This window comes from Macrosteles quadrilineatus, unplaced genomic scaffold (assembly GCF_028750875.1).
Source record: "Macrosteles quadrilineatus isolate MER2022 unplaced genomic scaffold, UCM_ALF_1.0 Scaffold_8__2_contigs__length_117827958, whole genome shotgun sequence".
NCBI classification, from domain to species: Eukaryota; Metazoa; Arthropoda; class Insecta; order Hemiptera; family Cicadellidae; genus Macrosteles; species Macrosteles quadrilineatus.
Genome location: NW_026542601.1, coordinates 38719252 through 38744526, shown reverse-complemented (window position 1 = coordinate 38744526; position 25275 = coordinate 38719252). Strand labels below are relative to the sequence as shown.

Sequence of the window (25275 nt, the reverse complement as noted above, 5' to 3'; positions counted from 1 at the left end):
AATTAAATATTTACTATTTGAATTTGGGTTGGTGTAAATATTACAATAAAAAAAGCTAGAGAGCCTGGATGAATTGATATAATCGTTATTTACATCTTGAGTATTTCCATAACCTTTGAGTAGAATATTTTAAAGTCATCAGAAACTATGACTGTTAATTCGTTTTAAAATAACACCTGTAATACTTAGCAATTGCTCGAGTTCGAGCAACAGGGACACTAGTATAGATTAAAACTATAATCAGAGGAATGAGTGCCATTTGCATAAATTTTTTTAAATACCGGTTTGAATTCTGTTTAGTAGCACGTTTTAAACTACACCCAGACAACAATTTTACTCTTTTATGATTTCAAGTGATTTGTTTAATCTAGATATTCGACGCATATGCAGCTATGCAGAATCGAAGCACTACTGCGTATGTATTAGCAAGCTAATAAAACCCATTATATCAACCAGGTTATATAATTTCCAACCAGGCCAATGTCAAAACCGCCTTGAGAAGTGCACAAGGTAAACTGTTCGTTCGAGTTAAGTAAGGGGTTCAAACCTATAATTTTCACACATTTCCTTCTAGTTGTTGTTGTCTTAGGTGGAGTAAATTATATTTCTTAAAGATTATTCTCTTAACATTAGAAGATAATATATTATATTTGTTTTCAAGATTATCTTGCTTAGGTTAGTTCAGGTTAGTAAAGAATATTCGTATGTCTTTTGGCAGAGTAAGTTCTTTAATTTTGGGAAATATTTGTTCACAATAGAGAGGTTCGTGCTTTTTGGTTTTATATGAATTGACACTTCAGTACGGTAAATAGTTTGTCCGAAATCACCGGATCACAGAGCTAAATATGGCAACGATGGTAACGGTGGTAACAATAATACCACTAACTATGGTAACACTAAATTGTAGTGACAACAATAGTAACAATGGTAGTATCAATAAAGATTTCAACTGTAACCGTGGCAATGGCTGTCATGATGGTAACCACTAAATGTGATAACAATTGTAACACTAAGTATTGTAATGAAGACAACAATTGTAACACTAACAATAGCAAAACTATTGTAACACTTAACGGCGGGAACTATTGTAACAATAGAACACTAGTCAATAGAAATATAGTTAGCAATGGAAACGTTAAATATTTTAACCATGGTAACGGCGGTAACAACAACTATGGTAAAATGGTAACCACGGTAGAGATGGTAGTTTAGATGTCATCAGTAGGTATGATGGTAACGGACAACGGTGGTAACGATGGTGAAGATTTTAAAATTAGAATTAATCATGAGATGAAATAATTCCACTACGTATATTTAATCTATGTAAGTGAATTTATCTAGGGAATCCATTGGTTCATGTAATTTTTATTGGAATCGACACTGGTTTTCCCAATGTTAGGAAAACATAGTGATACAGTTTTTTAATGTGTTGCGATACTAAATATGATAGTTTACAGTACCCTAACCTTTCACCCATAATGTGGAAATGGAAGTATCAAGACCATTTACAGTATACTTATTACATAACAGTTATATTAGCTAGACACTAATTAATGAGCAACTTAAAAAATTATATTGTAGTTTTGAGCATGGAATCAAACATTATAATTATATTAATCGAAGTCAACTAATTATCATTTGATTCAAATCATCATTTGGTTCAAGTCAAGAATTTGTTTTCGTGAGTACACATTATTCCAATTTTAATAGGCGAATAAGAAGTAGCTTAAACTAAGGTACAATGATATTTTAATCATCAACAAAGAATAAGGACAGGTCTATTAGGTATTTCCATAGTGGTTTATTTAAAAAAATTTAAATACAATAGATGATTTAGTGAAGGTCAATATCAGTATTTAGTGATAGCATTTCCCTACTTAAAATAAATCTTTTCTAACCTTAAGGTTCAAAAAAGGGACAAATACATAGGTATAAAAAAAATTATCTTTTCATCTCCAAAAGCTATCATAATTTTATATTTAAAAATGTCAATCTTATTTAGCTATGAGATAGTCCTTTTAACATACGAAATAGTCTTGTTAAGCGTGAACTCATCGTTTATAAAAATACTTTTAATTCGTGCGTTTAGGAAAAGTTTTTGTCGAGAGCCTGCAGTTGATGGCGGCAACACAGCATACATTTCAGTATCAATTTAATGTTGAAGGAAACGAAGGCGCTAAAAACTTAAAAAGATCAACTATTGTAGTTTTTATTACCTGACTGGAGTTTTATCATCCAATTGTAAAACCTGGAGTAATTAGGTTAACGCTTGCAACGTTAGTAATGGTAATACTAGAGGAAAAGTAATATCAATAGACATGGTTTAGCCCCTGAGCTGAATTGATGACTAAATTGATGTGTCTCTTGTTTTACGTGTTTTTGTGTTTTTATCGTGTTCGTCTATATGTACAGTTTAACGACGCCAATTCAGGTGGATGTATGTGTATCTGATGATGGCATGTTAATGCCGAAACAGCTGTAATCTACAGAAACTACAGAGCTGTGACGAGGTATTTATATTATATTAGAAAAGTAATAGTTTATATTCACTGTGTATCCTTTTATGTAGTTAAATAGTTATTAAGTTTTTAGAATGGCAATAAATAAAAGTTAAGCATTAAAATGCACTAAACATGCAAATAAAAAAATATATCTTTAATATTTATTTATCATCAGAAGACCCTTTTTACATGCAAGTCCTAACAAATTCAATTCAATTCAAATGCTAACAAAATTAAATATGAAATTTACGACAGCAAATATAGTTATAAATATGATGAAAATAATGTATAAAATAGGTCGTTACCCTATGATTGACTATACTGTACCACAAATAGATACCATATATACCTTAGGCTATACTGATACTATATTCTATATAGTATGGTATATCATGGTACCACTACCACCAATACACAGTGAGCTAAAGTCCATCATGCATTCATTGACTTTACTGAAGTAAATAAAACACCTCATGAATGCAGTGTTAAACAATTTGACGAGACCATTTTAACCGTTGTATTAAACACGTCTTAAACATTAAACAAGTCAATGAATTAGTATCATACACGTGCCAGAGTAAAATGGTCGCAATGTGGTCCACTATAATAGAAGCTTTATGGTCCATAAAAACATCTTCACGAACACACTTTTGAAGAAGAAACATCTTGATGCATTGCGCAATGTATGTGTAGTCAACAACGGAATATCTTAATTGCGCCAACGTAAAACAACTTTATTTTGCTAATGGCTTATGTATATAAATTGAATAATTTAAAAACGAAGGTTACTGAGCCCACAGAGGCTGTTTTGGGATTATGTCTTTAGTTATTGACTGTACACATACCGATAATTAACATGTAATCTAAATATATAAAAGGCAAAGCCCTCACTGACTGACTGACTCACTCACTCACTCATTCATCACTAATTCTCCCACTTCCCATTTACCTAGGAGGCTGAAATTCGGTACACCGATTCTTTGGGCATTAAATAGGAAAACTAAGTAGTTTTTATTCTGATCGGGCTTTCGGGCTCCGCCCCAGTGGCTCTGGAGTTTCCCATGTTAACCTTATGATTTTTCATATTTAAAAGGAATTAAAGAATCTTAACAGCTGTTTCAATTAAACAATTTGGCTCTGTTCTATGATGTTCAATAGCATTAAAGTTACAAGGATTACCAACAGGGTGCAGCACTATTATTTTTTTTAAATTTATGACTACAGCCAATTTGCAACCAAAAGGTGAGTGAGCGTAGCGAACAAACTTCAACCAGGACGTGATTGAGCCATGCGAACGAGCTCACTTGTGAAGTTAAACGGGGCAAAGCCCGTGGGTACAGCTAGTTATATTATAAACACATTGCACATTTATAATCAATGCTCTTAAGCATGAATCCAATTGTTGTTGGGCTCGATGTATATCACAATGATGCCACAACTTCTATTCCCCTGGTCCTCATTACGCATTGTTCAATTTTTCCCGGTCCAAATCTCGAGTATGCGACGCGTACTCGAACAGTCACACTTTGTAGGCACGTTTGAGGACTTTAAATTTTGCTGGGTGTTGTTAGGCAGCCATGTTTGTTTAACCAAATTACTCGCTGTTTGTACACAGTCTCACTGATTAGCCGTATTATGTTTGTATGTCTTTGTTTATTTGCCACATAAATCATTTCTTGCTCTTTTCTCTTACAAGGCCATCTTATCTTTTCTGGTTTTCACTGAGCAAATATTAAGTAGTCCAGTGAGCGCTTTCACATTCAAATAAGGTTCCGTTAAGCAGGTTTTAAGGTTTGAGGTCTTATGAAAAGTGTTTTGCAAGTATACGTTTACAATGCTTATTGTACAAAAGGTTTCTGGCAAATTTTGAATGCCTTACAAACGAGACTTGCGAGAATGAAAAGCTTACTCCTAAGACGTTCTTTGTATATGCGTGGTCCGTTTTCAGCAGTTCTTAAAAACGTTATTTAGACTCTATTTGTATAGGATGGTGGTCTTAATATTTTGGTACTTGAGTTGCTGGTAAATTTTGAATGCCCCATAAATGTGTTTTAACGGTGCACTCTTAGAATAAAAGACTTAAAATTACCTAGAAAACAGCTCTTTAACATACAGCTCGTGCGAGTATCTCTTCTCCGTGCCTAAGAAGTTCTTTGTATCTGCATGGTTTTCAGTGATTCTTAAAAAACAATAGGGCCGATGGTGGTATTTGCATGTGTCCAATTTAATTATACACGTTGTGGAAACCACCCTGTTTTGTAAAAAAAAACATAGAAATAGGTTATACGGGAAATTCTATAAAACTCTTAACACATTGTCTGATTATAGGATAAAGCAAATATATATCCCTCATTTAAATGTAAAATTGAAGATTATTTTGATCTGAAATTAATATGTGATAAGCTCATAAGTTTAGAGGGAGTTGATGTTAATCATATTATGTTACTCTGTTATTTTAAAGTAAATTGCTATATTATTTACTATTTTGTTACTGTACTAAAGCGACAGGCATCAATAAATTAACAAATTAACGGTTAAGTCTAAAAAAAATAAACCAATTAACAACAATCATCAAAACTCACTTTTCATATAAATGACATAAACATACCTTAAATTAGTGTTCAGTTCTATTATGATGATAAAAACGGGAGTGTATTTAGCTTAGTTAAAAATTCCTAAAACAACCTCTGAAATTGGTTCCGACTCAAACCATCCAAAGAATTTGTTCAACAGAGTTTTGAAATATTTAGTGTTTACTTAATACAATTGCAAAACAAATCTTATTCATCTTTCCACCACAATGTAACATGAAATGTTAAAATTAGAAACCTCACTTTGATAAGATATCAGCTATCTCCGGATTTGAACTCGACGCCCTTCTGACCTAATGGTCGTAATTCAGGCGCAATTATTCAAATCTACACTTTCAACTGATAATCCTAATTTGATTGGGACTCAAAGCTTCTTTTGTTTGATTTATTAGTGTGTATAAATTACATAAGAATGACTTGTATAGCGTATTTATTTGTATTCTGTTTATTTAGATATAATTTATTTTTGTAAAAAAAATACAAACGACTTCAAACGCTCTAAAAAGAATGAAATAATTTCAATAAAGTAAACTTTTGTATTAGGCAAGCTCACGTATTTCAAGTCGGCGCGGCTCAAACTGCAAATATGATTGAAATTAAATATTTTGTGTGTATTTTGAAAATCAATAAATTGTAGCTGGATAACATAAATATATAAAAAAACATACTGAACTGTTTTGTTTATATATTAAAGGAAATGTTTTCTTGTATTTTATGTTTACTTCAGAATAAATGCATTATGAAAATAACACACACAAATGTTCTATATGAATAGGAAAATAATTTAGTTTGATATTATGATAGGGAAAAGAAGCTAGTTTAGTATTAAAACGTTACTTTTCCAAGTTAGAAACATTTAAATGCGTTATAATCTTTTTAAAGATACTCGTTAATACCACTATAATGCCGATCTCTGATTACGGTAATAAAATAACACTTAACGCATAACTATGAAAAAGACATGCAGATTAACACCTTTAGTTATAGATAGTCACCTGCAATATGCACACCTTTTAATTTTGTATCAAAGATCATCATAGAGCCGCGCCGACTTAAAATACGTGAGCTTGCCTTATACAAAAGTTTACTTTATTTAAATTATTTCATTCTTTTTAGAGCGTTTTAAGTCGGTTGTATTTTTTTTACAAAAATAAATTATTTCATGATTTTTAGTGTGATTGTATAATTTTTTATGTATTAATTACTTGAGGTTTTTTGATAAGCAAAACTGTTTGAAACAATCAAAAGTTCAACAAAACAATCATTATTTTAAAACTGCTTGAGTCACCTGTTCAGGTTACATAATCAATGGGTATGAAAATAAACATTTTTAGATATTCCTTAAGAAAGAAAGAGTTGTCCATTACATTAGGCCTAATGAAAAACTAATTTTCTTTTCTAGATACATTGAAATGTCAGACATCATCGTTTCCTGCAATCGGTGTACTTCTACGTTATAAAAAGAAATACAGTAACGTCTCAAGCCTTTTGGAACAATATGAAAGTTATTCCTCAGCCACCAGCACTAAAAGATCTCTAAAAAGTGGAAAATTGGTCGTTAACACGTATAGTACCTTTGGAAAATATTATATGAAAGATTGGTTCAGGTAAAAGTGGTGTAAGTCATGTAGGGGGTTTTGTTCGCTCAAGATATAGCCTAGTCGAAATTGCAAATCATCTTCCTCTAGGACTTTCCGAAGCAGTCATAATAGTATTGATATGTTATAGTAACTGGGTAGAGAACATTAATAAACATTCCACATCTGCAAATGAAATATGTATATTATGAAAGATTGGTTCAGCTAAAAGTGGTGCAAGCCATGTAGGTGGTTTTGTTTGATCAAGATATAGCCTAGTCGAAATTGCAAATCATCTTCCTCTAGGACTTTCCGAAGCAGGCATAATAGTATTGATATGATATAGTAACTGGGTAGAGAATATCAATAAACATTCCACATCTGCAAATGCATGTTTAGTAATTAAAATATTTAACACTTTTAAGACAATTGACGATTATGCACTGTCACACTTCTTAGGTCGTGTAAGGAATAATTGCATTTAATTTATATTTAGACCTGTTTTACGAATGCTTTGGTTTTCACAATACACCTTTATTTGTCAATATCATACAGCTATTCACTGAAACATATATGTTTTTGTAAGTCAGAATATTAAATACTAATAAAAACAGAATTACTGTATACACAAATCAGGTCAAACGTTAAAGTACATTTTTTATAGTAACCAAAACAAAATGCATTTTTCTCAATGTAATTCATATAGGCTCCATGGCAAGAAATAGTTTATTGATCAATATTAAGCAACTGTTTCATGAAGAATTGTCTGTAGCTTCATTTAAATGGTTTCAACTAACAGCTGTAGGAATGTTATTATTATTTATTGCCTTCTCTGCACAAATGTAAACAATCTGCACAAATGTAAACAAAAAGGTTTTCAGAATTTTTCACCGAAACAAATATTATACTTAAACATAATATATAAGGTACCAAATAGAAACTCTCCTGGTTATTTTGGTGGTGGAACCTCACTGATCGGTAAAAGAATCACAGAGAAATTGGTGAACATACATAGAAAAAAAAACATCGCCACAAACAAATTGAGAACCTCCTCCTTTTGTTGGTAGTGGGGAAGTCGGTTAAAAATTAAACGTCCATATGTTTTGTCCTACATGCATTACGTAAGCTCGTCTATCTGATCGTCGTAAAAAGTTGGAAATACTGTAGTTGGTTATATAATTGATTATATATACACACACATTTATTATGCATCGGTGTATGCTTTCAATGATTATGTGTATGACGAAAAGGTTTTTATCGTATCTCCGTCTTAAATCACAGGGCTCTCACCTTTGGTTAAAGCTTATATGTTACCTCTTAGAAAAATGAAAATAAGTTTAATAATTAAAAATCCGTTGACACCAAATGTAAAGACTGCATCATTAATTTCTAAATGCAGGCGTCTCATTTTTATGTACCAGCTGTGGTATATTTTCATTATGTCTAATTCTCATAACAACAATTGTGTAGAGCTTAAAAAATAAACAACTTTATATGTTGAAGCATTCTTGTAGGTACGTAGTAGCATAGACTGACTACTAATAGGTTGAAAATTCCTAAAAACTGTACATTTTAAATTCTTATGTTGTTCTTCTTGAAAAAAGGCCGTTGTAATTTGCTTGTTTAAGGACGTATTTTCATAAGTTTTGCAAATTAACTTATTTCATCCTGTACTATTAAAATTTGATCAAAAGTAATTTCTTCTAAGCAAACCTAAGTACTCGTTTAATATAATATTATTAAATAGGGAATAAAATATGAATTCTTAAAGAAAATATGTAATTAAATATCCATTTATACAAATTGTAATTCGCGTGGTCTGCAGGTTTGCTGTGGCTGGGGTATGCAACTAAATAGCTAAATTACATTGGTGCAATCTGTCGGGAACGCTAAGCATAACAGTAGGTAATTTTTTTCTAAAAGCGCAACTTCAACGTGTTATGTGAATATTTCACCTGTATTAATGGTATTAAAAATAAATGTAGCCTTAAAATATAATTAAAATTATAATTAAATAAATATGAATGGATATAAGTCGAGTTAATCTACGTACTGTTCATTTACATCTTTGTAAACAAGAGAAAGATAATAGCCCCCATTATCTCTATTTGCCTGAAGATTTCTTCTTCCTTATGTAATTATTCCATGACCTGATTTTGTTTTAAGTATGGAAGGTAATTAGACACAAATTTCTTCGACTTACCTTCCAAAAGAACTTAGATATCTAACCAAAACAACTTAAAAGAGCGGCATTTCTATAATAAACAACTCATAATAGTGGTATTTTATTGCTATTTAATGCAATCAATTCATGAATACATTCCCTCAAAACATATTGTTACACAAATTGTTAAACTAAGAATGGTTATAAATGAACTTCCATTTGGGTTTCTTCCAAAAACAATATAATATTTATTGTATACGAAAGATTCTGTTTATGACTTTAAAATACATACTTTACAAAACCCATGGTACAGGAAATTTGAATTACAAAATGCAATACAAAATCTGAACAATATATTGTAGTATAACAATTAAAAATCTAAATTCGATTTCTCTCTTTTAACGGATTTCCCTATAAGGAAGTAGCTAATGTTATTTAAATAGATTTTATTGAAAATTAATTCAGACAAATGGAAATTCGCTTAGTCGGTAGGTTTGCTGCGGCGGGGGTATTAACTTAACATATGTTTTTTTACAATTTTAGGAGTCTGCAACAAAATATTACTTCAGATTTACACAGATTTACACCGAGTGCGATGCTACACAACTGTTCTGTCTTGTCGCAGAATACCTTGTAACAAGGTACCAATCCGGGGTTCTATGCACCAACCTCGTGATTTTAAACTTAAAAAGACTTTTTTACTAACCAGAAGGTTGCCAGTTCGATCCTGAGGAAAGTCAGTTGCTTTTCAATACTTGGAAACTAAACCGTGCGGTCCTTGTTTATTTGAATTTTAATGAAATAATCTATACTATTATATAAACATCTAATGGTGTCTGTCTGTATGTGTGTTACTAATAGGTGCAAAAACTACTGAACCAACTGGGCTTAAATTTTACAAAAATATAGCTACAATATCAAGGACCATTATAGGACTATTCACATTTCAATATTGACCGTTGGCTTTGCCCCTTTGGCTTTAAAAGTTCTGAGGTGAGGATTTTTAAAGTAAATATTGATTGGTCTCCATGGCTGCTATTAGAACACTAATAATGTTTGTTTACATTTGCTTTGACATTTCAATGTAAACAAGAAGAACTGCAAAATTGTATATCTCACAATTTCAGACAGCTTATACAAAGAAGTTAAATATAATATTTTCTATAACTATGAGGTAGGTTTATTCTAATCTACGGTAACGTTTTATCATGGATTATTTATTCTAAGACTGTCAATGATAAAAAAAAGGATTCTATAACCATTGCTGCTCTGCTTTGGATTTTTTAAAGCGTCTAAGTTATGAAAATAATGTTATTGATATGTTTTCATGGAAACAGTTTGAAAATTACAATGTATAGATATTTTGTATGAATTTGGAGGCTACTTTAAATAAATTCGAACTGCTTAACATGTGTTAGATTAACTTAACATAACTTGCTCATCACATTGTTTTTATATGTATATTTAGGTAAATTTAGTTATTGTGTTTTGCTAAACCTATGCTTAAATTAAACTAAAGAATATCATCAATAACTAAATTGTAGCCTACGTCATTGATTTTTGTGTTTTAAAATCTGTTGTATATGTGTAACTATATTTAATTATCAAATGGTAATACAAAATACTCTTATTTTATCTTAACATAGCTTTCAGTTCACATTTACTTTATTTGATAAATTTATTATTTGTGTTTTGCCACACCACTGATTAAATTAAACCAAGGGAAATATCATAAGACTTAAGCAGTACACAGTGTTCTTTTGTTTCTAAAATCAATGAAATGTCTGTAACTATGTTAACTTAATGGTAAGTGTGAAAATTTAAAGGCAATGGACGATGGAACTGGAACTGATTATAAGAACTGGTTTGTATATTAAGTTGTTTGTTGATATTTTTGTAGAGTAGAATCAGAGATGCAATGATACTGTATTTGCTATTACACTTTTTAGTCCTCGACGCTTTGATAATCATATTAGTTTTGTCTGCTGTCTTTAATGCTAAATAATTTGTTTAAATTTTTTATAGTATTGATATAGTTTCTTTAATATTTCAAAAGACTGTATTGATAAGGCACAACAATATTTCTAAAGTTTATAACAGCTGAGTTAGTTTTGCTAATAATGATTCACTAGTGGAACCCCGTCGAAATCGACGGTTAATCTTGAGGTTTTATGTAAATTGAGCTAACTGCGATGGATACAGTGAAGTCATTAAAATCTTAGTTAATTAAATGAAGGGAGGATAAGCAATAATAAGTATGACGATTGTGTTCCCTAAAAACGTGATTGAAGAATTCGTTTAACACAATATTTCCTACCTTTTTATCGGCTTTAGGTTGCCCTAAGGGTTTTTTAGGAGTCTTATAATTGTTTGTTCATGAGTTTGTTTCATACCAAAGCCACTTTCACTATATGGGAGAATGAGTTCATATAATTAGTCTATCATGTTACGGAAAGAGTCAATTTTATTACTAACCACTAATTCCATCTGCTTTAGGAAAATCATTCAGATGGTATCCTGATGTATAAGTAATCTTCATCTTTGGTCATAAAAATACAGAATTCTATCAGCATATTAAATCCGTTTTTTTGTTTGATAAAAATATCGGATTCTCCAGAAAGCAGTAACATTCTTACTTCGATCTCAGCAATTTTAATTCCTTCTCTTGCCACATCGACCCATGTATTTAATCATCCTGTTCTTACTTAATAATTCATTAACTTGTGGGGTAGTTTTGCCTTGGCCATATAGATCGCATAAAGATGTGCATGTATTTCGTGGATTGGAATTAACCATAATTGTAGGAAATTTTATCACAAATCTTGAACATTTGCTGAACCAAATCCATAACCTAGTCCAGCCTTGGTAACAAATTATGCAAATGCGATGAGATGTGATGACACTGTTGTGTTTCCGAATGTTTTGTATGTAGTGAGGTTTAGATGCGTTGTTCGACCTAGCTACATGTGTACATCAAAGTAAAAACGGTGTACACATTTTTTTTAATACCTGAATTGACATTAGTTCACCTACTTTACCAAAACCATAGACTCCGTAGTTAGTTTGTTCCAAAACTTGAACACAGCTCTCATCCTCAACGTACTCATCTATGACACAATTTTCAACCCGATTATCAAAACCTTTTATACCAATAAATGAATCTCAGGTGTTCTTTCTTGAATTTAAAAATAAATGGTGATTGAAAGTAGGAAAAAAAGGCAAGTGCCAACCTTACAATATATATAAGCTTACCCGATAAGGAATAGTTATATGTTACTTTGAAATTGATATGTCACACTTATTTCATAATTTAAAATTTTGAAAAGAGCAATAAAGCATATATTTTTGAACAAAACATTTAAAACGTATCATAAATTCATCATTTTGTTGAAACTATAAAAAACTTGCAATGGAGTGGAGAATCCATTTAAAAGTCATAACTTAAACGTTTCTATTAAGGCCATAAAAGTTGAATTTTGTTTCTAAAAGCGTTGGCGGATATGTAACTATTATATGCAACAGATGTAAAGATTAAAATGTTTCTATTTTGTTTCCTCTTCCCGTTGCAAAGCACGGGTACAACAGTTAGTCCTGAATAAAGAACTAACTGTTCCAAGTCAGTACAGCTTTTATTATCTGGGGATTGGCTGGGATTGGACCTGGGACTTGAGTGCAGAAAGTCCGCGATAAAACATTAGACCATCCGCACACCTTCCAACAAACACACCTTGAAATAAACCTTGAAAAACATAAACGAGATTCTACTAAGTTATGATTAAATCCAGACAATACTTCTTGGTCAAACACTAAATTTGCACAAAAGAATTCCCAGTGAGCAGTGGTTCAGTCGTTCCGCTGTTCCTTCTGTCGGAACGGTATTGTATGGAAATAGACCGGTCTTTATGATAATAAACGACTTTTTATAGAATAACAGAATTGTTGGGAATTGTGGACAGGAATTCTTAAAGGTGTTATTTATTGCTTCGAGATGTTTTATTGCTCGGTTTTCAAAGGCCACTGACCACAGAGGTAAAGTTTTGTTTTTGTTTTGTTTTTGTTTTGTTTTTTTTTTTTTTTTTTGCTCAGCTGGCTTTTGTATAAGTAAGTGAACCATTTAATACAAAAGTTCCTATCTTAAAAACATTTTAAGAATTGGATTCACAAATTTTCCTCGGTTAATGAAAAGTCTCTTAGGGTAGTTGCAATGAGAAGCGAAAATAGCAGATATGCTGATTATATTTCCAGTAGGGAAATCACAAACTAAAATTCAGAAAACTTTGCATTGCAATTTTCAGTTAAACCTCCTCCTTGTGCCCGTGGCAAAGAAAATTATTACTTTAACATCACCGCTCTAAAACGTGACCAACAATATATTCACTGGTAAAAAAATAATAAAAAGTCTACTGTCAGCTATTTCTATGTCTACTGTATATTCACTATTTTTGAAGCTGTATGTAAATATATGATTTCAAAAACTTATAAACCCGCGATTACCTTAAAGAACAATGGTGGAATTGTGATATCAGCAAAAATGTCCTATACTATTTCAATAGTATTTAACATCTAGCTGGTGTCGGCGTTTCATTTCAACATACTGTCCTAAATTAGCAGCAAATATTTTGGAAAAACGTGTTTACAATAATCCAAAATATAGAGCGAAATCACATAAAGAACAGTAATTTTCAACAAAAAGCGCCGCCAGAGGTTTGATAAATGTTTCGATTTAATTGGCCAATAATCAATAGATAAGTGGGTCGTTAGCAACAAGTTCCGGACTCTGAGAAATCTTCGTTGCACTTGATCATTGACAATAATCGAAAGTTGTCACAAGTGAAATCTAGAACAGACTTGCAAGAATTGACTGTGAAAGCTTAAAACTGGAGTTTCATATCCTTATCTTTTAGATCTTTACACCTCCACGTCATTATTATTGTCGTGAAGTTTCTAAGACTATTGTGTAAACTGTCTTTGAACATATGTAAAACTTCTTTTGGGAGTTTGTTTTGTGGAAGAAATTATCGAATAGTTTTCAGATTTTTACATTTATTACTACAGAGCACTATTTTTGAGGGTTCACAATGTTTTGGAGGATAAAATTTGAAATTATGATGAGGAAACAAGAGTCTGGCTCGTATCATCGTAGATTTATTTTCTAGGCGTCCAGTGAAGTTGCAAATAAAACGAACCTTTTTGAGGCATTTCGGGGACCAATCTCTTTAAAGGAGATTTTAAGTTATTACAGATGTAGGAATAAGGATTGTTATAATAACTACTCCACGGGCTCCACCCCGTTTGACTTGATAAGTAATAGGGCAAGTAATTAAATAATGGATAGTTTTACACAAGGTTTCTTCTCATCATGACGAACATTTAAAGTATATGGTTTATGGGGGTGTGACTTGTAGTTTTCTCAAAAGTTCATGGGTACTTTGGGCTTTATATATGGATACGGGTTCTTTGTTGTTGAAGCCTGTAGTGTTTGAGCTGGTAAGATGTTAATGGTACCCTATGCATTTCATTTCTCCACCTTGTGTGGCGTTTCGAGCGTTAGAAAATTAAATACAGTTTCGTCATTAGACATCTCTACATTATAGTCCCCTGTCATATGTACATATACAGGCTCCCGTGTGCTCCTTGATGAGGCAGGTGTGGGAGTAGGCTTAATCTCTTCGTTTGATTTTGGAGAAATACTATTTCGATGGTGGCACTCTTGAAAATTGTGCGTTTGAACGCTGTGGGTAAAAAACAAAATGGCCGCCATCGCAAACTTGTTTTCTTACTTTTATCAGTAACCGTTAGAGTTGGGAAAAAATTGTTGATACCAAAATGTAGCTATTTTAAATCTGCACAAAAAAGATACTTACAGTTTTTATGTAGGATCAACCATTCTTTCATAAAACATAATTTTATATTTTTCATAAATAAAATTAATCAGGGTGGATGTAATATCCCAGGACAGTTAAATATTTCAAAAAGTAATAAAGGGTGTTTCAGTAAAGCGTGATGGGCTATGCAGATTCAGATTCTATGTGTAAAAATAAGTCGAAAATGTAGTATAACATTGTTTCGATTTCGGCTTAGTTAAGCAGAATTCCGCCATTTTGTATTTTTTGAAAATAATTCATAACTCACAAGCCCTTAGAGATATTTTTATGAAACTTGGTACAAACTTTAAGTCCACAACTATAAACATTCTCCGAATAAATCTTTGATCAGGCTCATCGAATTTCAAAATGGCGGCCATTAAAATTATTTATAGTCAAATTCTATGAAAACCAGCAATTAAAACAAAACTTTGAAACACAATATGTAAAGTCCTTTTTATTACAAATCGAACGACACTTTATTTGCGGAAATCGGATGATAAATAAAAAAGTTATGTAACTTTTATTATGTCTCTGTCACTAGTTTCTATGGAATTTAACTTTGTGATTTCAAAATGACTGCCATTTTGATAACTACTACTAATAATAAAAGTTACATAACTTTTTTATTTATTATCCGATTTTCGCAAATAAAGCGTCATTCGATTTGTAATAAAAAGGACTTTAAATAATGTGTTGCAAAATTTTGTTTTAATAGCTGGTTTTCATGGAATTTGACTTTAAACATTTTAAATGGCGGCCATTTTTTTTTTACCCACAGCGTTCAAAGCATCATTTTCAAGAGTGCCACCATCGAAATTGTATTTCTCAAAGGTCCAACGAAGAGATTAAGACTGCTCCCACACCTGCCTCATCAAGGAGCACACGGGTGTACATTTGACAGTGGACTATTATGCAAAAATCTAAATTTAAAAAATTAAATACTGAAAAATGACAATTTTTTAAAAAACACCAGAAACATGAATCGTAAACTAATTGAATATCCAATTAATTAGAACACATATGATCTTAAGCTGCCTTTCAGATTCATACAAAAATAACTTAAAGGCCTGGTTATGCTCCACTCGAAGCAAACGGAAAAGGTTAAAACCCTGACTAAAGCTACGGAAGCAATATTCGAAATTTCGATATCTCTGATAACATTCTTCAACCCCAGGTCATTGTTTATCGAAGAATAAAAACCGGTAAAATCTGCTTTTAGGGCTTAACTTCGATACTTAAACTACACTAGTAATGACGGAGTGGCTTCAAAAGATTACGCAATTCTTGATGCTTTTGACGTGCATTGTATTCGATCTTCTCACTGACCTGTTACTGTGGGGCAACTTCAGTAGTTTTCCACAATGTTTCAAGATCATAGCGGGGATTTAATCCGTGGTATGATAAAGGGTGAAGGTCAAAACTTGACAAAAGCTTAGCTCGTGGCCAAAATGGTGATCAATTATTCAATTTATTCGAATGTCTGTTTTTACGTTATTTGTTGCTTTAGATCTGGGAATGAATGAAGGCCTTGATAAGTAAATGTGTCAAAGTCATTAGTTCATCCTTTTGCGGGATGTTAAGGATCAGATGGCTAAATTTGTGTTTCTTCTGGCGTTGGATTTTCATTATCTATATAATTAATACGCTACACGAAAGTTTGTCGGTTGAACTCCTCCGCCATTTCTTAACCGATTTTATCCATTGACGTCTCATTGGAAAGAGCGTGTCACGTAGATTTGCAAACTGACCTTACATTTTTGAAAAAGTCCCTTGGGCTCTGCCCCAGTGGCTTTAAAAGTTCCCATGTTATCCTTATGAAGAACATAATTGTTTACATTTTGATCAGCTGTATAATTTTATTGCTGTTATTTATTTTTCGATTCAAAGTCTTTTAAACTCATTGGAAATTACTATTTGAGTTTGTGTAAACATAACCCCCAAGACGGATCGTGTTAGTATGGTTGTATCTTAAATTTGTGTATTTATCGTTGTTTTGTGTCGCTATGATGGATTGTGTTAGCATGATTGTAACTTAAATTTGTGCATTTATCGTCGTTTTGTGTAGCTATAATTTGTTTATTATTTGTTGTTTATTTCTTTTAAATGTCTCCGACGCAACGACAACGAAACATAGACAGGAGGCACAATCGTGATAACGACCGCAACTACAGAACAGTGGCGCGTAATAGGCTTAACTCATCAGCTTAACAGTCTGAACATGAACCTGGACAACTTCAACTATTTGGTTACAAATGCGCCCTTACACTACCCCAAAACGACTTTTCGTTCTCAATTGGCCCTCTATTAATGACCTGTGTTGCCTGTACAGCGAGGCATTTTGAGAAGGAGAGAACCGTCCGGAATGCTTTAGGTTTATCAATAACGAAGATAAACAGGGTCTGAGTTACACAACGGTAATATTTGAGTTGACTCTTTTAAATTCATTGTAAATATGACTGTTATTCAATCTGAAATAACTCCTGTAATACTTTGTAATTGCTCGAATTCGAGCAACATGTACACTAGTCAGACTTTAATCTTTGAATATGGAGAGTATTACCAGTAGATTTCTCATCCTTATGGAAAAGCTGAAGCTAATTTTAATGTTAGTTATGTACGTCGCACTGTAGAGGTCGTGTTTTGTTTACAATTTGTTTCTTGTTATTTTGGTCATTTTTAAAAACTCGTCTAAACAAATAAATAATCTAATCATAAACAATAACTGGTAGTTATATAACCAAACAGTAAAGCACTAATCATGAAAATAAACATAAAATTTCGTCTACACTAGCGATCAGTGTCGACCGTGTCGACGTACATGAACTAGACACGAAAAACAAGCTTCAAAATTTACAATGGGATGAGAAGTCTAGTATTGCACACCTCATTAAGTTGAAGCATAGAATAATTTCAAACCAATTGTACAACACTTTTAATTTTCCTAATATCATTGAATGATCATTCCTTGAGCACTTTTCTGCATTGCAATACTGGTGTTTGGAAAAAGACACATTAATATTTCCTATTCGCAAGATAGCACGTCTGCCATTTCGTCTGTAGAAAACCTTCCCTAATCAATTGATGAATGTTTGTGGATAAAATGTTAAAACAGTTTCCCGGTAGTAATATATTATTACTTCATGTACGCCAGTCAGTTATTTTCTTCGATCAATTAATTATTGGGTGTGAATATTTTTATTTTAATGTGAAGATTTAACCGCAGAAACAAAAATTTAACCAGTAAAACTAAAAGGATAATTTCTCTGTGTTAATATAAACGGAATAATGTAGCTTATATTATCCAGATTTTTTATTTTCTGTATTGCCCCGTCATGGTCTAACACCTGTCATCCAATTTTGAGGCTAGTTCAGGTCTGATAATTAAGAATTATATCATGTATTACTGAATCCGTGAAAATGAATATCATTGCTGACTATTTATCATAAGTTTGATTGGAAGGTGAGACAAACTGTTATTTTCTATAACTCTGATTAATCATCTACAACAGTTTCAGACACACTAGCTCAAATAATTGTATAGAATTGGTCATGATAATGGTGTATTTATATACTCTTCCTTGTTGCTTAAAAGCTACAATAGTCTTCATGAAATCGCATATAAAGAGGTCAGCAGACAAAATACCCAACGTAGAAACAGAAACAATGTATTAACTTTCGATATCAGATCAAATATACCTCACCCTAAATTATTGTGAATGAAGGTCAATGAATGAACTGCGAAAAATTTAGTTTCTTTGCAATTTAAATGCAAATTACTCGTATAAACAACAGAACGGATTGTTATGATAGTACATTGATAACACTATTGCAACACACAAACACACACATACAACTATTACCCAACAAATTACTTAATTACTCTATTGTTACCTATGTGATAACGTTAGCTATGAAGAAGTCAGGTTCCTTCTGTTTAGATGCTTACACTGGGCTTGTATTCCCTATACTTACCACTTACTCTATTACCATTTTTTTATGCAGGGTGGCTGAAAAGTAACTTGCCCCCCCCCTCAACTTTTCTACAATTTGAGATATTTTAAATCGGTTTGCGGCAACCTTCTTAAAAATAAGGGGCTACAATAAATTATGGTTAATTTTGAAAATTTTTTCCTTGGGGGTAAAGGGTAGCTAAAAATGTTCTAAATGCAAGTATAGTCGAGTTTGGTATCATTTTACAGGTCTTGAAAAAACTAAACAATTGACATAAAGAAAGCCAAAATCGGCCCACTAATAACAAAATGGCGCCCTAAAACGTTTCAAATCCAAATAACCATGAGGGTGGCTAAAAATTAACTTGCACCCCTTAAATTTTAAGCCTTTTGGTTTTGATATATTTGAAATCGGTTTCCGGCAACCTGTTTGGATATGAGGGGCTACAATAATGATGGTTTATTTTGAAAATTTTGCTCTTAAGGGTAGTGGTGGTTAAAATTGTTAAAAAGGAGGTATGGTCGAGTTTGGTATCATTTTACAGGTCTTTACAAAACTAAACAATAAACATAAAGGAAATGGAAATCGGACAACTAATAACTAAATGGCAGCTAAAATTATTAAGACAATGGTTATTAAAAGTATTTTAAACTGCCACTTTGTTATAAGTGGTCCGATTTCTATTTTATTCGTGATAATTGTTTAGTTTTGTCAAGACATATAAAATGATACCAAACTCGACCATACATCCTGTTTGAAAATTTTGAGTACACCCCACCACTTAAGGGCAACATTTTCAAAATTCACCATCATTATTGTAGCCCCTCATATTTAAACACGTTGCCGCAAACCGATTTCAAATATCTCAAATAGTTAAAAAGTTAAGGGGGATGCAAGTTAATTTTCAGCCTCCCTCATGGTTATTTTGATTAGAAACGTTTTAGGGTGCCATTTTGTTATTATTGGTCCGATTTTGGTTTTCGTTATGTAAATTGTTTAGTTTTGTAAAAATCTGTAAAATGATACAAACTCGACTATACTTACCATTTGGAAATTTTGAGTTACCCCCTACCCCCGCTACCCCTAAGGGCGAAATTTTCAAAACTAACCATAATTATTGTAGCCCCTCATTTCTAAGAAGGTTGCCGCAAACCGATTTCTAATATCTCAAAAGGATTAAAAGTTAAGAGGGGTGCAAGTTACTTTTCAGCCACCTTGTATTACCATTACACACAATTTCTTGCTTAATTTCGTCGTCTTGCAGTAGTTACAATTTATTTCATGCTGTTTTCTCAACATAGTTTTTTACAATATGAATATAATTTATAATTTTGTTTAGTTCTTTAATATAAAAGTGTTTCTGTTTAAGCGTGTTCTTTTTGGAAATATATATTAATTAATTCAACAATTCAACTAATTCGCTGAGGACAATTTTTACAATTGATGCGTATAACTTTTTACAATTAGGTTAAAAAGTGGGTAAGACGTGTATAGTCAATGGTAAGACCAAGATAAATCATTTCACTTCTAGTATCAATATTATTATTCACCAGGTGCAATCACACTATTTTAACATACGATTTCAGTGTGCATAGAAACTTCTAAGTTTACTACTGTTATGGCTTTATCTCAATGTTTTCCCAGTTCCACCAGGGATATCCAAGGAAAATGAGCCCGCATTCCAACATCAATTAATGTATCTCAAACATATTAACAAAAAAATGTTGTTTGGGGTTCAACATGGATATTGTTTAAACAACAGTACCTGGGGACCGAGCTTTGCTCGGGTAAAATCATAAGTTTCCTATTAAAGCAGTCTTAGTATTGCAGGTACATTAATCCATTCCCAAAATCCACACTCCTCGCCTTTACTACTACCTTCACCACTTCCTACGTCGTGGGCCTGTTCCTTCCCTTCCCATAGCATTTTAAGATTGCAGATACCTTAATTTAATCATCATAAACAGTTCCCACACTCCGGACTACTCGCCTTTACTACTTCCTTCACCACTTCCTACGTCGCGGACCTGTTTCCCTCCCTTCCCATAGCATTTTAAGATTGCAGATACCTTAATCTAATCTTCAAAAACAGTTCCAACACTCCGGACTACTCGCCTTGACTACTTCCCTCACCACTTCCTACGTCACGGTCCGGTTTCCCTCCCTTCCCATAGCATTTTAGGATTGCAGATACCTTAATATAATCGTCAAAAACAGTTCCCACACTCCGGACTACTCGCCTTGACTACTTCCTTCACCACTTCCTACGTCGCGGACCTGTTTCCCTCCCTTCCCATAGCATTTTAGGATTGCAGATACCTTAATATAATCGTCAAACAGTTCCCACACTCCGGACTACTCGCCTTGACTATTTCCCTCACCACTTCCTACGTCACGGACCTGTTTCCTTCCCTTCCCTTAGCATTTTAAGATTGCTGATACCTTAATCTAATCGTCATAAACAGTTCCCACACTCCGGACTTCTCGCCTTGACTAATTCCCTCACTAATTTATACGTCACGGACCTGTTTTCCCTCCCTTCCCATAACATTTTAAGATTGAAGATACCTTAATCTAATCGTCATAAACAGTTCCCACACTCCGGACTACTCGCCTTTACTACTTCCTTCACCACTTCCTACGTCGCGGACCTGTTTCCCTCCCTTCCCATAGCATTTTAAGATTGCAGATACCTTAATCTAATCTTCAAAAACAGTTCCCACACTCCGGACTACTCGCCTTGACTACTTCCCTCACCACTTCCTACGTCACGGTCCTGTTTCCCTCCCTTCCCATAGCATTTTAGGATTGCAGATACCTTAATATAATCGTCAAAAACGGTTCCCACACTCCGGACTACTCGCCTTGACTACTTCCTTCACCACTTCCTACGTCGCGGACCTGTTTCCCTCCCTTCCCATAGCATTTTAGGATTGCAGATACCTTAATATAATCGTCATAAACAGTTCCCACACTCCGGACTACTCGCCTTGACTATTTCCCTCACCACTTCCTACGTCACGGACCTGTTTCCTTCCCTTCCCTTAGCATTTTAAGATTGCAGATACCTTAATCTAATCTTCAAAAACAGTTCCCACACTCCGGACTACTCGCCTTTACTACTTTCCTCACCACTTCCTACGTCACGGTCCTGTTTCCCTCCCTTCCCATAGCATTTTAAGATTGAAGATACCTTAATCTAATCGTCATAAACAGTTCCCACACTCTGGTCTACTCACCTTGACTACTTCCTTCACCACTTCCTACGTCACGGACCTGTTTCCCTCCCTTCCCTTAGCATTTTAAGATTGCAAATACCTTAACCTAATCGTCATAAACAGTTCCCGCACTCCGGACAGCTTGCCTTGACTATTTCTTTACCACTTCCTACGACGCGGACCTGTTTCCCTCCCTTCCCTAGCATTTTCAGAATGCAGATACCGTAATCTAATCGTCATTAACAGATCCCACACTCTATACACCCTTGACTACAATGTATCGAGTAATGTGCAGTATAATCTTTGCTCAAAACTAACTACTGATATTTTTCCTTTTGTACTGTATTTTGTTTTGCTAGTATACTGTGGATAGACAACTTACAAGTCTTTTGTTTACTTTTTCCTTGTTATTTAATTCAGCCAAGATGGTTACCTAGCAACCCATAAGACTAATGTTAAAAAGATGTGACTTTCAGTTTCGTTTTTCTACGTAATTAGATTTTTGTTGGCAGTTGTAACTGTAGTAAACTCGTTTTTAGGCCAAAAATAATCTATTTACAACATTTGAAGAAAATCGTCGGAGCCGTTTTCGAGATCTTGGTGCAAGCAAGCAAGCAAGCAAGCATACATACATACATACAAGCAAACATTGCTCGTATTAGAGTATAGGATAATTGACATTCATGACGTTCATATTCAAGTTATCGTCCGCCCCTTAAGTGTTACATATTATATTACGCGATCTGGTGCGTGCGTACGATTATATAATATTTTGAAATTAATTACTCATATTAGAGAGGTGCAAAACACCTCGATACACATTCACATTCGATACAAAAATATTTTCCATTATAAGTTTTTCAAGAGTTCTGCTATTTGGGACAGAGACAAATCCAGCAAATTAAAAACCACGAAAATCGGTCAAGCCGATCTCGAGTTTTAAATGTTTGGACAGGCCCGACTTTGTTTTATGTGTTCATATATAAAAAGTTAGATTTTCTTTTAAAATTTTCCTACAGAGCTCTGAAACTTGCAATCCAAATTTTAGTACTTTTTTCGTTAATATGATTATAAAAGCATCAACAAACCTTAATTGGTGGAAAGAGTAAACACAGACTTATTATTTACTTCAATAACAGTTGAAATGTCAGAGTAATGTAATTGCCTGGTCAAACGTCATCTTTCAATCGTCGCCGCTTTGAACAATTGTCGACAATCAAAAGCCACAATCGCTCATCACAGAATCAACGCTTCAGAACAATTCCCCATGGATTTAATTAATCAATAAGAATTATAACACTATAAAGGGGGTATGTACAATATTATTCATGGTTGTATAAGGAAATATACTCTTTAATTCGATTGAACTACATATACAAGTGTGCTGCTGTTAGGTAATTTTCTTCCACACACACACACTTTTTAATAATTTCCACTACCTTTTTAACTCAAAGGGTAATTAGATGTGAACTAAATCATCATTTGATTCCTAAAATGTCCCCGTCAACAGTTATAATAAAAACCATCAGTATAAATCAACCTTTAATGTAGGCTCTATTCGTGAAAAGGTCATTCAACTTTTATAAAACCTGACTCAACTGATTTATAAGGATGAGATGACTATTCCAGCACAAAACATTTAAATTTATAATTTAAATTTAACATTTATTATTTTTTTGGGATGTTGGCAGACTCTCAAACATATTTGGTGGTTAATTTTGGTAATTGTTTTCATTAACAACGCCAGTGAAGCTCCCAAACCCTACAATTTAAAATTGTCTTTACGCTCACTATTTGTTATCAGTGAAACGCATTCAGTGAACTTTTGTATGGATCAAAAAAGAGCCACAGACGTTCAAACTTCGAGTATAATGGCAAATGTGTTCTCTTAGGAAAATTTTGAAGAGTGTTGTTAAAGCAGTATAAGTAAACATCGATTCAAAATAAGCTTTAAAGAATGGCTGTGGTTCACCGATTGACTTGCTCCTCTTCTATTCAATTCCAAACAATTTATAAATTGAACTGATTCTAAATTTAACTCATTCTAGTAAATCAACATTACCAAAAGATGTTTAAACGTTTGACTAACCCTTTACACTTGCGAAAACAAAACGAAATTTTTAAAAAATGTCTAAGAAACCTTTTAACGAAATTATATTTTCTTCTTACAAATCATAAATAAACAAAACATAATTGCGTTTTTGAACACGTGATTTTAAAATTGTGACACAAAAATCTTACCTTTAGGAACGAATTTCTCGATCTTAACGTCCGGAACAGTTGGCATTGTGGTATTCACTTACACCTGGGAAGACAGATAAAGAGGACAGTTTGACAGGTGAGTAAGTTAGACAGAAAGGAAAGAAGGAAGACCCGCTTCGTTTGCGAGTCGGCCGAGAACTAAGTAGTCTAGAGAAAGAAGATTCCCCTTCCACGATAGCCTCTGGGTTAAACGGTTAGTCTCTTTACAGAGCTTTGAAAGTCTTAAGGAATGCTCTTTGCAGAATGTGACATTATTCACAACCTTGGGTAAAAGAAAATGGGACGCAATATGCTTCCCTGCAAGCTCCCTAGAGGAGTCTAGAGGTTTCATAGAGACATTTTAATTTTTCAACTGCATTTATTGTTATAACTGTTCATTAGTATTTCCAACCACCTTTTACCTTTTTGGGAAATAAAATGGCATTTTTAAATACAAAAGCATTAAACACTCCCCTTGTTTTATTCAAGGACACTTATAATTAAATACACATAAACACCAAACACATAATTCATTCAATTGAAATAAATTTATTTTCAGATAGTAAAACTTATAGTAGGCTATGTACAACAAAACACTCTGAAATTAAGCCCTGCAAAGCAAAGCTTGAGTGCAGGGACCAAGTCGCAACATTACACGTATATTAATGATATAATAGTTAAGGATTATATTTGTGGTGACTTTTTTTTAACTATGTGTTCCTCTCACTTGTTATTAATAAATTTAATGTAAGCGACAAGACTGTCCATACAAAAATAAAAACAAACCTAACCTAAAACTCTATATACTTAATTTAATGAGGTTTTTTGTTACTTCCCTTCTTCAGCCACATCTTTACAATATTACGGTGTAATTTCAAAGCTTATGATCTAGCACAGTGACTGATGGTGACAAGGTAATATCTTATAGGGCTTCTCCCCCTGGCGTTTGATTTATTAACGTTTCAATGATCCAGTGATGCTGACTTTATAACATCATGTAAATTATAATTCAACAGCTGATTCTTCAATTAAATGTTTAACCACAGTCAGATTGCACATTTTAAGAGACGACACAGGATAATTTATTTTATAATCAATCACTCTTTCTCTTTATGGTGGAGATATAAAATTAAAAAAAAAAACCATTTCCCTTGAAAGTACAAAA

The 25275-nt window shown here is 33.1% G+C and overlaps 1 protein-coding gene across 1 annotated transcript in view; it reads right to left on the bottom strand.

Annotated features, from left to right (window-relative positions):
• LOC129000878 (putative inorganic phosphate cotransporter) overlaps window positions 1-24269 on the bottom strand; it is a 67954-nt gene extending 43685 nt beyond the window's left edge. Inside the window, exon 1 of the mRNA XM_054427942.1 lies at window positions 24111-24269. Within this exon, the coding sequence (XP_054283917.1) occupies window positions 24111-24156 (46 nt within the window). The 5' untranslated portion in view covers window positions 24157-24269. The remainder of the gene's footprint in view (window positions 1-24110) is intronic.
• Window positions 24270-25275: the final 1006 nt, after the last annotated feature.